Source organism: Balaenoptera musculus, chromosome 5, assembly GCF_009873245.2.
Source record: "Balaenoptera musculus isolate JJ_BM4_2016_0621 chromosome 5, mBalMus1.pri.v3, whole genome shotgun sequence".
Taxonomy (NCBI): Eukaryota; Metazoa; Chordata; class Mammalia; order Artiodactyla; family Balaenopteridae; genus Balaenoptera; species Balaenoptera musculus.
Genome location: NC_045789.1, coordinates 130,347,635 through 130,362,885, shown reverse-complemented (window position 1 = coordinate 130,362,885; position 15,251 = coordinate 130,347,635). Strand labels below are relative to the sequence as shown.

Sequence of the window (15,251 nt, the reverse complement as noted above, 5' to 3'; positions counted from 1 at the left end):
TTTGATAAAGGCATTGCATTTAATATCTTCATAAAATAAAATATGCATATTTCCTTAGTATTTACCAAGAAAGATGATATACTTATAATGATGCAGACATCATTATATCTGTAAAGTAATTCTGATGTGATATTTAAATATTTGATTTAAAATGATGTCACAAACTTATGTTCACAAGTTAAAAATTAGAATTTTACGTACGGATGGAATATTTCTAAAAATTGTCATTTGACATACCTCTGAAACATCAAGACACTGTTTCCACAGAAAAATATTGACTTTTTACTACTCTAAAACTAGCCATGTTAACAAGAAGTAAATGTCATGATTATTTTCTGAAATAATTCATTGATGAAATACTGTCTAATAATTTGGATATTTTTTCCTTTGATATGTATAAAATTATGGAAGATTGGATATTAGGATGACTAGATTAATTATAAAACTTATTCTAAAATTCCTTTTCATACAAATCTCATAAATGTTTGTTTGAAAAACTTCATTATTGATTGGTTGCATCTTTCCATCTCAAGGTTCCCCTCACTGGGAGATAACATTTTGGCCAGTTTAATAAAATCATATCCTTACTCTGTTGTAACTTCTGACTTATTCTGGATGCAATAGATAGATTAATAGCTAATCTTTTACTATCGTTTGTTTAAATAATTCTATTTATCCCACAGATTAGGTAAAAATTTTGTTGTTTTTTGTTTTTGTAGATTGATGATAAAATTTAAGAACTAAAATGCAAATTAGTATAACAGGTTACTGTAATATATTAAAAAGACAAATAGACAAATATATGGTATGAGAAGTTGGTTCAAGGGAAATTATACACAATGATATAAAGGATTAAATAATTAAATAAAATTTCTTTAAGTCAAATGAATTAATATAGCTGTTACATAGGAAGTGAGTATAACCTTATTTTCAGTGCATGTAATAAGGCAGATGGATATGAGTTTCCCCCATAGCTGTAAAATGGTGAGTGAAAAGTTTTAATTAAAGCAGAGTGATTCAACAAGAAAATAATTTTCTTGTTTAAAAAGCAGTTACAACCAACAGACTTTTTTCTAGTTAAATTATATAAAAATGTTTCCTTACTAAAATAGTCTATCATTCAAAATATTAATGTAGTAATGCCAAAATTTTAAGAAAATTTTACTGCTGGACCTAGTGAGTGTGTGTGCTTTATGTGTCATATGTGACAAATTAGTTTCATTTATTTTTAAAGTGTCCCCAAAAGACTGGAGCATCACACACATTACTTTGATATATAAATTGGGATTATGACATATTAATGTCTAATCTGATAAGAAAAATGAGTGATACCAAGATATCACTCAAATATACACATCAAGGACCTAGGAATATATGTATACATTTTAATGTTAAATCTAAGAAAATATTCCCTTTTAGATGACATAAAATTAGGTGGAAAACATTTGTTACGTGCTAAGTGTAGTCTGTTCTTTAATAACATAGCATGATTCAAACTATTATTGAACATAAGATCTGTTAAAATTAAGGGAAACATTTCAAAATCAGTCTGCAATTTGGGTTTGGCAAACATTTAGGTATAATGTTGAGGGAGTTTTTAGAGGGGAACTGTGACAGATCCGGTTTTTGCTTAGAAGATTATCACATCCTCTGATTTTTCTCTTTCTTAATTGTACTTCAACAAGCAACAAACAGTATAATAAAAGGAAAATACGTAAAAGAAAGGAAAATGCATCTTATTGAATTTAATAATTAACCTTGTTGACATAAACGTAAAAGGCAAACTTCACTTTTCAAGGCTCACTCATGAAGAATTTTCTCATTAATAAAACACTGACTACATTTAAGCTATAAAATTTTCACATATAACACTAAAAGAGTAATGTACCATGTTTCTATCTCCAAATTTATGTAATTTGTTTTAAATTTAGAGATCCTTTATAGCTTATAGTTATTCTTTACCAGTTCAGATATTTATGTACCTCTATATATTCATATAGAGTTATAGATTTTATATGCGTGTGTCATTAGAAGTCACGAAACTATGTAAAACTACGTAAAATAAAACTTTGTGTGAATTATATGATTGAAGACTTCATTTAAAATAGTAATTTTCAATTACATATTTTACACCACAGAATGTACAGACACCCAGTGTTTTTTTTTTTTTCCTAACAACAGATACAGGTGAATTTATAGATTCTTTATAAAATCTTTAAATGATTCTAAATTCAAAGCCATAGAAATAGAATCGAAATAATGTAGATTGTTAGATATTTTGATAGTACATGTTCAGTGCTCCTCTGATAACATCGACAGCTATATCTTTGGCATTGAAAATCAGTACAAGTTCTTGACAAAATTTTGCAGCTTAGAGCTTCATTTTCTTTTAAACAAGGAAAAACAGGGTTGAATAAGATATGAAAACTGGAAGGAAACTATTAATGATTATTTTTTTCTTAGTAAGTTTATCTTTGGGACCCTGAATTACCTTTTACTTTATTATATGATGTGGACAGTATGAATCCATTTAAAAACCAACTAAGTTGTACCACATTTTAGAAAAATTATATAATATAATATATATATTTTATATTTATTTAGAAGCTTTGAAATAGTACAGTAAACACTTTGCAACACGGTGTATAAACTACAGAATGTCTTTGATATTTTGTGGGTCTTCAGAATACAACATTTTTTATAACCCACAGGTGAAAAGAACATAATCACAATCTCTCTTGTAAAGTTGGAATAGTTTGGGGAACACTTGATCACACAAAAATAATATAAAACAGTCAAGTTTAAAACAGTGATATTGCATTTATAATGCACAAATTTCCTTTATCTTTATAACTGGCTTCTCGTGGTGAATATAAACATCTAAAGGGCTCAGTGACATTTGGAGAGAGAAAGATATATAGTGCTGTAAACAGGCACACACTGATCGGAGAGGCAAAATCAGTTGCCTAAATTTTCTACAGTTCTGCACATTTCAACTCATTTCTCAGGCCTGCTGAGAGCAATTAGGTCCTATAATTGGCCGTAATGACTCCGCTGGCAATCTAATACTCAGTTACACACAACTAACTGGATGGCCAAGATAATGAAGTTGAAAAGTTGATGCTTTTGTTGGTCGACTTTGTGCAAATCATGCTGCTTCAGGTAAGTCCTGTAGAATTGACTAGCATATCCTTTTCCGTGCTGTGAAAAAGAAAAGAAAAATACTCTAAGAGAAACAGCCTGACTGTTGGTGTTTAGAATTGCACAGTATTGTAAAAGAAGCAAATACGGTTGGAAACAAGTCGTATCCCCATACCGGACCCATGTAGTGGCAAGATATTTCTGAATAGTCACAGTCATTCTGTTGTTTGGGTTTCTGAAAATGACAATTTTGACATTTATACAAATCAGTTTGCATGGGAAATGTGAGCCTTATATACCAACCCTCAATTATGCGATTAACTTTTTAAAGTTATCTACAAAACAATCTCTACTTCACTATTTATGCACAATCAGAATAGAGGAAAAATTTGTGGTCCTTACATTTCTAGAACAAGTCTTTAGAATATCTATGATAAGTGGTTATATATTTAATTTAACAAGCTCTAAGTTACATGTATTAAATCTACATATAATAGGAGAAAACTACCAGGAAGTGTTCATGTAGTTAAAAATTAAAGGATGATTCACATTTTTGAGGTTTATTTTATCTAATTTTTTTAGAATTATATAAAAACCAAATCTTTTTATGGCCTATAATTTTGTAAGGTAAATTTATCCCCTGAAAGGAATCAGTTTTCTTCTAAGGTGGGAATAGGCAAAGGGGAGAAAAAGATATTATTGAACGTGGTCCAGTCTTATAAAATGAATTATGAAGCAGGATGTCCAGATTCAATCATTCAGAATTTATTATTTTAAGTATTTTATTTATAATGATAAAGGATATTTCTTCCCACTTATTCATAATCTTTGTAATATTTGACCATGAGCACAATGAGAACAGAAACTGCATCTCCTAGATCAGTATCTGGGACATAAGAGATGTGTAATAAAAATGAGCTAAAAATCAAGATGGTTCAATTGTGATTAAAAAACACATATATGTGTATCTCATTAAAAAATAAGAACAACACTAAGTAGCATAACTGAATTGTTTCAAACTGGTGAAAAGTTACTTTTTTTGTTGTTTTTTACGAATGTAAGAACATGCTGATGAGTTCAATTCCTCTCCTACGGTATTTCCACTCATTTCAAGTAGATTTTCTAGTTATATATTTTCTTACTTTATTTTCCCTGATTCTCTCATTTATTTTTCCTCACAAACTCAGTTTCTGACCAGACCATCAAGCATTTCTTCATTAGTTCACCTTTTAGCAAATATACATCAATTAAAATTGTAAAAGTCAGGTACCACCACTGACAGAAATCAAAGTGAAAATGAATATATACATCTTCTGTGTAGTAACCAGTACTGAAAATAATCAAATCATATTTTTATAATATCATATAATATCATGAATTATAAAATGAATTAGCTATAACAGGGGGTCACATGGTAGCTATTATAACTTACCTGGTCATAATGCTACAAAGAGTATTCTATTATATAAGCAAATAGAAACTTCACTTTTAAAAGAGTCAAATCTTATTTTCCTATGCCTTTGAATTCAAATTCTCTGCTTTGTGATAAACTTGATAAATATGAATGATTTACATTTTGTTTATATCAATCAGGATTTAAAATTCTCAAGTAAATTAAAATATTTAGCCATCACAGAAACTCGGGTTTATAAAATGAATTGCAACAAATAATTATAGTGATCAAATAACGTATTGTCTAAACTGAACAATTGTGTAGCTGAAAGGGAGCCCTATTAATAACTACACAAGGTGTAATCTTGTGCTTTTCTGGAAAACCCAGAAAATATCATCATCTTACAAATAATATAATTTTTTTCAAAATAAGTTGGAGATATTACAGTTTGAAGTTTGTCTTAAACAGTATAAATCAGAAACTACTGATTTTTAGGAAACATCATTCTACTAGTTCAAAATAAAAAAGAAACTCAGGAATGACCTATACTCAACCTATAAACTAACTCATTATGTGCAAAAAAATGAATACACTGAAAAGCTACTTCTTAGTGTAAATGCAGAGATTAGTCAACCTAACACATGTTTAAATGAGTAAAATATTTCTAATTAGGTTAAAAGATTACTTATAAAAAAGTTATTAGCATAGATATTATATGTTCATTTGATTTAATTAGGATACAGAAAGAAATCTGGTTATTAAAGTGGTTCACTGTTACAAGAACACAGACGTTTAGCATACAATATACTCAATATCTGAAATATAAATACAATCTTAAAAGGTATATTTTATTACTGCTTAGGCTTACATGTGTGCTGCTTTTATTTAAATTGCACCTATTTCAGTAGTTCTCCGAATAATATAATCACCTTTCGTTACATTTACCTCTTCCCATCTATCTGTTAATTCAGGAATTCAAATCTGAATAGGACAAGTGTAAGGGCTGAAGTTGAAGGTCAGAACAAATTAGAATGGAGAGGGAAGATTTCCTTTATTTCAAAAGCTAATTTCCCAAATGTTAAGAATTGCTAGACAAACTAGAGAAAATAAAATATATTATTACTAAAGTCACAGTCATATACATTTTGTTTCAAGGCTTTTAAAAGGCGAGTCTGAATACTGAAAAATCATTGTCCTTTGGGGGATATATGGGTTAATGTTGGAAGTAGCACACAAATATAAGAGAAAAATTGACGTTATTACATTTTAGAGTCCGTACCAAGGACAATTATTCCACAGTATTAACGATTATGGTCATGCATTTGTTAAGCATTTCAGGCTAGAGAGTATGGGTCAAATACATTGAATCTTCATGCTTTCTGATGTATTCTGTATATGTTTTGTAATTATCAAAGCATAGTTGGAGAATTTCTGCTTTTTCTTTTCATTTCGCAAATGCATTTTTCCTTAGCTATTCATCAGCATGTATAGGGATTTGATCACTTGATATGAATAAAATATTTTATTTTCATTCAAGTCAAAAGTAATAGAAAAAGGACTATTAGCATTCCTTTTTTTTTTTAACTATTTCAATTCTTCCTTAATTATATGTTTTAAAAAAGCTGTACTTATAAGTATTTACAAAATATATATATTTTGTAGAATTACACATATTCACTTTAAAAATTCAAAAATAAAATAAAATTCATTAAAAATTTAAAATTCAAACAGCACAGAAAAAACCAAATTAGAATAAAAGCACTCAAAAATACCCAAAAAATGATAACTGCTGCTAACAACTTTGTGACTATCTTTGCAGATACTGTGATTCCAGATTACTGGAATTTTATTTTATTTATTTATTTGTTTGTTTGTTTGTTTGTTTTTACCTCTATTTATTCATTCACTGCATTTATTATTCAAAGTATAAATGTTACATTTAAGACATTTATCTTACTGCCTGAACTACAGATGAAAAGTTACTATTAATGGAGAAGAGATTCAAATATCTACCTTTTATAATTTAGCATATATATGTGTGTATATATTTAACATGTATATGTATGTATATTTTCAGCATATACATACTATTTTAATGAAAGTTCCATGATGCATATTTTTCCTTATACTGTGGAATCGTGTTATTGCCTTTGGTAATTTGTAAAGTATGATATTAAACTGTTGGACATTTAAAAATTCTGATGAATGACTTAAGAAGACTGCCTGTAAATATGTATGTTGCAAAACATAATTGAAAAACATCACCAGCGATATTCTATTTCTTCAACATACTATAGTTTAATAAAAATCTGGTGAAAAATAATATTGTATAATATATTAAAATGACAATTTAATCATTTGAATATTCACATGTCTCTACTTGCGTAGCAGGAAGCATAATACTCTTTATACTTTATGACAGCGTAAATCACAGAAGCTAAAGTAATAAATAAAACTTACGAAGTGATCTAATCTATTTCTGCCACTGAAAGAAAGAACAGCCTTCAAATATCCCAGATGATCGAGACTCTCCACTACAGTGAAAAACTTCTAGAAGCTGAGATCAGTGAGCTGCTCGGGAAGTCATTCAAATGTTTCCTGAGCCTCACGGTCAGGACACTTCTTTATGTATAAAGTGAACCTACGGTACAAGAGTTTAAGCCCATTACCCCTTGTAGGAGTCAGAAACACCTACTCTCTGTTCCCTGTGTGAAAGCACATCATAAACTGAAAGATCATTTAAAAGCAAGCCCCATTAGAGATCTGTCCAGCGAATAATCAGTTCTTTTAACTTTCCTCTGTCTTATTCTTGAACCATTTTTGAAGATTCTCTTCAAAAATGTCTCTAAAGAATTTTTTTTCTGTTTAACCCTGAAGTTCTGAGATGAGCATAGTTGTGTTAACTATTAAAAGTGGGTCGCTGCTTTGTCTTTGATCTTCCCACTTGAACGCCCTTATATTTTTAATACAAGGCTTTCATTATACTTATATTATACTTATATACTTATATTTTTAATATAAGGCTTTTATATATATTATTTATAAGGCTTTTAATAAACGCTTTTTAAAATATAGTTGTATATTGTTCATATTGTAAATGTTTTCCTCCTCTCAAAAAATTGCAAAAATACTTGAAATTAAATATGTATATAATTTAAAAAATTATATGCTATGGTTTATTATGAATTATAAAGACTGAAAGCATTCTGTTAGTATAATATAGATTGTCTTTCTGTCTAATAATAGTAGCTCAGAGCAATATAAACTTGCATTCTTATATTTATTTCATAATGTTCACAGCATTCTCATGTTAAATTTCCTTTTTTCCTCTCATCAAACAATATGCCTCTTTATTCTAGTTTGACAGAGTTAAGAGATTATAGAATATATCTAGAAAGCAAGAGTTCATTTGGAGGAGGTGATTCCCATTTGTAAACTTGATTAGTTTTTTAGAAAGGAAACTTTTTGAAATAAATGACTCAAACAAGACTTCAGACCACTCACCTAAGAAATACATCGTAAAGCCAAGTGTTTATTTTTAATTTAGTCTATATATGCACGCAACACTTACAACATAATTTGCAATTATTAAATGCCTATTAAATTAAAAGATAAATCCATGGGTATTTTAAGGGATAAGAAATCGGCAAGTGTAGTTTTGTGGATTAGAAATGTACATCAATAAATGGATCATTTCTAAGATAGGAGACAAACATATTGAGCATAATATTCTCTTTATAGACATTCTAGCTCTAGAAATTCTGGCACCCCTAAGATCTTGCTCATGAACCTAGTTACCAAAACTGCTATTTTTTAGTTGCGATGGAGACTGTATATGAACTTGAGGTCACAAAATAGAAATGAATTGGACTTCATTTGCTTACTAAGAATGGTGTGTGCAAAGACAGAATTAATTTCATAAGCTGGAAGTTACCCTTGGGATCAAGCAGTGTTGATGCACTGTGCAAAGCCCTGTATGTACCACCTGTGAAAATTACAGTATTTAGTATTACAAACGGAGCTTATTTTTAAACCACATTTTGTTGTTAGTTAAAAGACTTCATAGCCTTGAAAATAGGGGCTTCTATCTGTCTACAAGTAGAGTCCAAAAGTATGGCAGAATACCATTACCTTCACATAGCTTTGTTTGAGCAAGTGAGTCTCCCAAAACATCATAAATTTCTTGTAGATAGAAGATCCATAGGCTTTTAGAAATTTCTATATACTTGTATGTGTTTGTGTGTATGTGAATATGTGTGATTTAAAACTACCTTCTTATTAAGGCGATAGTACATTCACCAAGAAATATCTGCTCTATGGGTTACTGCAACCTTGTCAACTACCATTAATATATATATTTTTAACATCTTTATTGGAGTATAATTGCTTTACAGTGTTGTGTTAGTTTCTGCTGTATAACAAAGTGAATCAGCTATACATATACATATATCCCCGTATCCCCTCCCGCTTGCATCTCCCTCCCACCCTCCCTATCCCACCCCTCTAGGTGTTCACAAAGCACTGAGCTGATCTCCCTGTGCTATGTATTAACAGGGTAGGTGTAATTATAGTAACTCAATTTTGTTTGGTTTAAAAACCTTTGTCTCTAATTAAGTACTTTAATTAAGAGTGCTTTAAAATCTACAACAAAAACCAGTGATAGTATATTAACTCCTTTAATTAGACAATATACTTTGATTATTATCATTATCTGAATTGATTTAAGCAAGATATCAAAAAACACATGGTAATCATCTAGAAGCAAAAATTGTCAATATTCTAAATATCTGCTTCTAAATGCTAAAAAAATAAACTTTTATATTAAAATATTTGTTTTAAAAAACTTAGCATGACAATGTACTTGCATTTTGTAGATTGAATGGATGTATTCCAAACTTAACTAGAAATGTCAAAAATTATGCCTTGTAAGCCTAACAAATTTTCCCTGAGGGCAAAAAATATAATAGGACATGACCCTACCAAGAACACTTTGGCCACCATCCAGGCTCTCTTTGACAAACAAAACCCCCTTGCCTGGATGGTATCTTAAAATCAAGTCTGGAGATTGAATTCTTTTTAAATGCTCCGCCCCTACATTGGCATATATTTAGGAAATGGAACTCTCTAACACATATTACTCTCCATGTTTATAATATCATTGAAAAAATTTCTGGAATTCTTTACCATAATGCACTAAAGTATGGAAACTGTGATTTGTTCCACAACTATTTGAAAATTGCATTCTTTACATGGCAATAAAGAAATACCCTTGAAATTTCTTTTGAAGACAATCCACTCAATTAACTCTTACTTTAATAATGACAAAAGATCTTTCATTTAACTTGGACAAATACCATGATTATGTGTCTCTAAATTCTAACAAGACATCCATATGCTTCTTTAAAGAATAAATGGTTCCTTTTTTTTTCTTTGAGAATTATGGAGCTGATAATATTTACTGACATTTAGATACTTATATTTCTAGTAGTTTCCTTCAAAACAATATTATAAGGAGATCAAATTAGTTACTTCCCTGTAAGGTTGAAATTAGCATTAATTTTCCAAGTAAAGGTTTGGAAAATTCCTGCAAGGCATTAGTTATTCCTCTAAGTATAGGGATGTTATACCTGTTTAGACTTATTTTCAACAAACAACATCACTGTATCACAATATTAAACCAACTACTAGTGACATGCACAACTTTGTCTTTTATATGAAAACCAAGCAGAAATTCCAGCAATGAAAGATATGGAAAACTTAAGAATAAATACATAAGATCTTCATTTAAAAAATACATAGCCATGTAACTAATTTATTAACCACTAATAGCCTACTTAAATAGTGATAAGGTTTCAAAATAATTCAACTAACACTTTAGATAGCTAAGCCATGAAAATAAGTGGAAAATCTTCTGGGCTTGTAAATAAAATACTAACAGCACAATTTTTACAAGGTTATTTTCAAAAAAGAGACACAACACACATGACTTAGAAACGGTGTGTAGAAGTATGGCTATTTATTTAATATACTTGATGATCTGATTTCCCCTAACATCATTCAGTTGCTTCTATGTCAAAGCAAATAGCAGATTAATAACAGGAACTGCAGGCTCAGAAGGGGGTTGAAATGCTGACACACTGAAAAGTGAAAGCTAACCACTGGTTTTCTGTATTTAGAAAAACATCCCCACACTAAACAGGTTAGGAACCCAAGACTACAGGTGCCAATAACTTCTTAAGCGGGGTTGCCAGATAAAATACAGGGTGTCCAGTTACAGTTGAATTTCAGATAAACAGTGAATAATTAGTTAGTATACATACCCCCCATGCAACATTTGGGTGTCATGCATTTTTATTTGTTAAATCTGGCAACCCTATCCTCAAGATATCAGTTACATGATAGCACAGATGATACTAGTTACCACCTAGGAGAATGTTATGCTGTGTTTCGTAGAAAAATATTACACTATATTCTCTAATTAATTTGTAGAACTGTAGTTCATATAATAAATTTTGCACATATTTCCATGTAAAATGATTTTAAAATTAAGATGTAAGAATTCAAAAGGAGATAAAATGTAAAAAATCAGTTATCTATTATCATAGATGAACACAATCTTGTCATTTAAATTTTTTTGTATTATGATTAAATTTTAACCTTGATTTCAAATGAAGTATTTGTTTTTGTGAGGTAGATATAGCATATTTGATAAAATGTTCTTTCTTCTTTGCATAAGAACCATAATTTTTAATTATTTACTCTAAAATTTAAATCTAAATATACATTCTAATTTTAGTTCTATTCTAGAAACTCATTAAACTACCTCCCTCTTGGCCTTTCAATTTAATCTAGAATCAGATAATTAGAGATTTGAAAACCGATAAGCAGTGAATCAAACTCAGCTTTAAAAACATCACAAAAATGCGAAATTGTTAAAATAAGATCACTACCATGCTTGTTAAACATTAAAAATCATTTTAGTTATATTCTAATTAAATGACAAGACTTAAATCCTTACACAGTTATATTACATTCCATAACTTTAAACTTTGTGTTTGATTAGGGTTTTTCCTAATTACTGCAAATATTTAACCACCTAATAAAGTCAATAAAAGTCATGTTATACATTTACTATCTATGAAAAGTATCACAATAAATCTAGGAAAAAGGTCAAGTTTTAAATAATTAACCTTTGTTAAGGCCAGTATTTGTTTAAATAATTAACCAGGTTAAATAGTATTGACAATGTATATTTATATATAACATATCTACATCATTATTAAAATATGACTAAAGTACAAACGTACCTACATGTCTTGTAATAAAGTTCTCACAGAACAAAATAAAAATGTTTTATCCTTGTTTTTAAAAAAGCATCTGAGATACTCTTTAGTTGCCACAATGCCATAAAGAAAAAATCTTAAAATAACTTGTGCAATACTGATGATAAACAAAAATACCAAAGGCTTAAAAACTGTTACATGAAAACCCCAGAAACCCAAAGGAAGCCAGATAAATTACCTCTAGCCATAGTTATCCCGTATTACAACAATCTCCTGCTCATACTCATATATCTACGGTGGATCCCACTTTATGTTCATGTATAAGATTACCTCATTTTTACTTAATGTTTATGTATATGTTTGTGAATTATATGCGACAGACAACTGAAAAGAAATAGACTGTGAAATTAGCAGTTGGTGATATTGAAATATGAGGATTAAGGAGTTACTAAAGAGAAAGCAATCAATCAGAAAAAAATAAATAAATAAAAAATAAAAGAGCTAGTAGCAGTATATATGTAAGACCAGAAGAAAAGAACATGAAAATCAAGGAAGGTTGAAAGATGATGAAATCCAGGAGAGTGTATGTTAGGAGTGGAAATGGTTAGGTTTTGGGGGTTTGTTTGTTTGTTTGTTTTGCCATTCAGAGATTACTATAATTATATTAATTTATGTAAATTGGGAAGATGCCTAAATAACTAAGGAGAAAAAAAAAGTGCACTCGCTTCCTTGGTTTCAGGATGTTTCACTTATTGATTAATTGATGCAGTCTAATATGGCTTTATGGGTATTTACTTTGCTCCAGACAAAGTTCTGGGATTTGAGACTGTAAAATGAATACACATGGATTCTTCTCTAAAAGATTTACCAGTCCAATGGGCTAACAATTGTTTTATAGGATAGTTTAACAATAGCAATTACATATAAAATCTATAAGAAGTTACAAGAAGATTGTATATATCTCTTTGTCTGGGAAGGCTTCCCATTAAAGGTAAAAGGAGTTGAATCTTGATGGATGAGTAGGAGATGGCCAAGCAGACATGGTGGGAGTGGTTTTTTCAATGAGAGAGCATTCCAGAGGGAGAATGGAATGTCAAAGTGCAAGGGCCTGGGAAAAACAGTGTTATCAAGAAGCCTACAAATCACTGAATGGCATGAAACTAAAAAATGTAGGCAGGATTTAAACAAAAAACTTCTAAAGCTAATAAAAGTGTGAACATTACTGCAGCCGAAACAGAAAGCCTCTCAAGATTTTTAAAGAGGAGCATATTAAAGTCAAATGTCTGTGAATATAAATAAATTCTCTAATTATTTGACAGTGGAAGCCAGACAGAGAAGTAGAGGGGTTTTCATTAATTTTGGTGAATTAGGAAGAAATGACTGGGTTCGGGGAATGCAAAAAAGAAAGTACGCCTGTGTCTTCTCACAGGGCCCAGTCGAGGATCCAGGGTTTATACTTTACACATCTGGAAATAGTTTGCATTCCATCACCCTAAATCTTCCAAAAGTGACAAAGTGTTCTGCAGTCAGAATGACTGCCTTGGATGTTTTGTGGTTGATAACTCAATTCTAAGGGTAATTGTGACAGAAAAAAAGCAGTGATACGAGCTGCTCAAGGAAGTGGTTCTATCCCACTGTCTCAAGCCTCAGGTTCTGTCAGCAGCAATTAAAGCCAGGAACCCGGAGAAAAGATGGGACATTTTTTTCCACAAATTTTAACAAAGAAAAATAAGGCATATAATAATCATAAATATTAAATACACTGTATAAGATTTATATATGATTTATGTAAGATTTTTATATGAATTTTTTTTTTAACTAAAATACTGCTTCAGGGTTTATTTTTTTCACAGAGAGACACAAGTAAATCTCACCCTAGGAACATCTGGTCTGCAACTCACAGAAATGGTGAAGACACAGGGACAAATTTAATCATGGCATTTAAAATAACGTATTTAAAGTGATTAAATGTCACATACATTTGATCAAATCTTTCCTATCCAAAAATAACTCCCGTTGTATCTCGATCTACCAGTATTTTTCAGTTATAATCTTCCCTAGTGTCTACTTTTCACTTCTAAAAATCTTAATTTAAAAAAGAAAGCACACTTGTTTTTTACGGTCTCACAGTTAATTGTGAGATTGGGGATGCAATCTTCTCCCAATCATCCAGTCTCAAGACCTGAGAACCATCCTTGATAACTACTTTCTTTGCCTTTTATTCTTACATTTATAATTCTAATACTACAATTTTTTTTCAAAATGTCTCTGATCCTTCCCCTATCATTCTCCATCGGGCCCTTATTACCACAAAGATTGACAACTGCAGTAATGCTCTGCTAGTAAACCAAAAACAAAAATTAAACCCCATGTAACAAATCCTTACTGACTTCCTTCTAAATAGTCATAAAGATAAAAAGAAATAAGCACATATAATGCATGTAACTGGGCACTGGAACTTAGTTGTTAGGCCTCCTGTTTTCTAGACAAAATCATGATACCTATGCAGAACTGATGGGAAGGTAGAAGACAGAAAACAGAGAATCATAAAATCATGAGAATTACACCTGAGAGAGTTCAATGAATAAGGCATACACAAAAAAGTAAAATTTGGGCAGTTTTTCAGGCATTTCTCAAAAGGCCTTGTGACATCATTTGTTAGTTCTTTCTGACTGTGAAAGACAAAAGTACAAAAATATAAATATAAGGCTAACTGAAGAATCGGGTTTATCAGATAATAGGGTTTTAGGGAAGAAAAAGGAGGCAGGAAAATCTTTGGGCTTCTGCATGTAAAGACTGATTTATGGCAGACATAGATATCTTTGGTATATCTTATAGAAAAACCCAATTTTCCACACTAATAGACTCTTTACATTTACTTTTTGTGATAATTTTAGGGCATTTGTGTCTCTCACACAGGGATATCAGAACTCTTTGGAGTAACAATATCTTGCCTAAGGCCAGAATTTACTCTAAAGTGTTAGTACAATTGTCAAAATGTAGATTAAGTCAAATTGGATATGGACATCTATTTGTATCACTTTTTAAAATTTTTGACCTGAAGAAATAGTCTTTATTTTTCTACAATCATCAAATATAATATGCTGCTTTCTATATGAAATAAAAATCAGTTGTTTCAAAAGAGAGTATTCTTTGTCAGATTATTTTTACTGTTTACTGCTCATAATTAAATATCTCCACTCATTGGACATGCACAAGTTAAGTAAAATAATGAGAATACGAAATGTTTAAAGTTATAATCATGCTTCGTGACTAACATCTTATAAAACAAATAAAGCTTAGTCTTTACTGGGCATTATACCTTTGGTTCTCGTCTAACCATTTCATTGGTTTCACAGATGAAAAAGAAAAATAGGGATACTGTACTTTTAAAACATATGTATTATGTGAAAGAATATATACTGCAGATGTAA

At 30.2% G+C, this 15,251-nt stretch overlaps 1 protein-coding gene across 1 annotated transcript in view; it reads right to left on the bottom strand.

The window, feature by feature from the left end:
* Positions 1-1,120: 1,120 nt before the first annotated feature.
* The window catches only part of PCDH10 (protocadherin 10), a 39,420-nt gene continuing 25,289 nt past the window's right edge, over positions 1,121-15,251 (bottom strand). Inside the window, exon 5 of the mRNA XM_036852025.1 lies at positions 1,121-3,201. Within this exon, the coding sequence (XP_036707920.1) occupies positions 3,182-3,201 (20 nt within the window). The 3' untranslated portion in view covers positions 1,121-3,181. The remainder of the gene's footprint in view (positions 3,202-15,251) is intronic.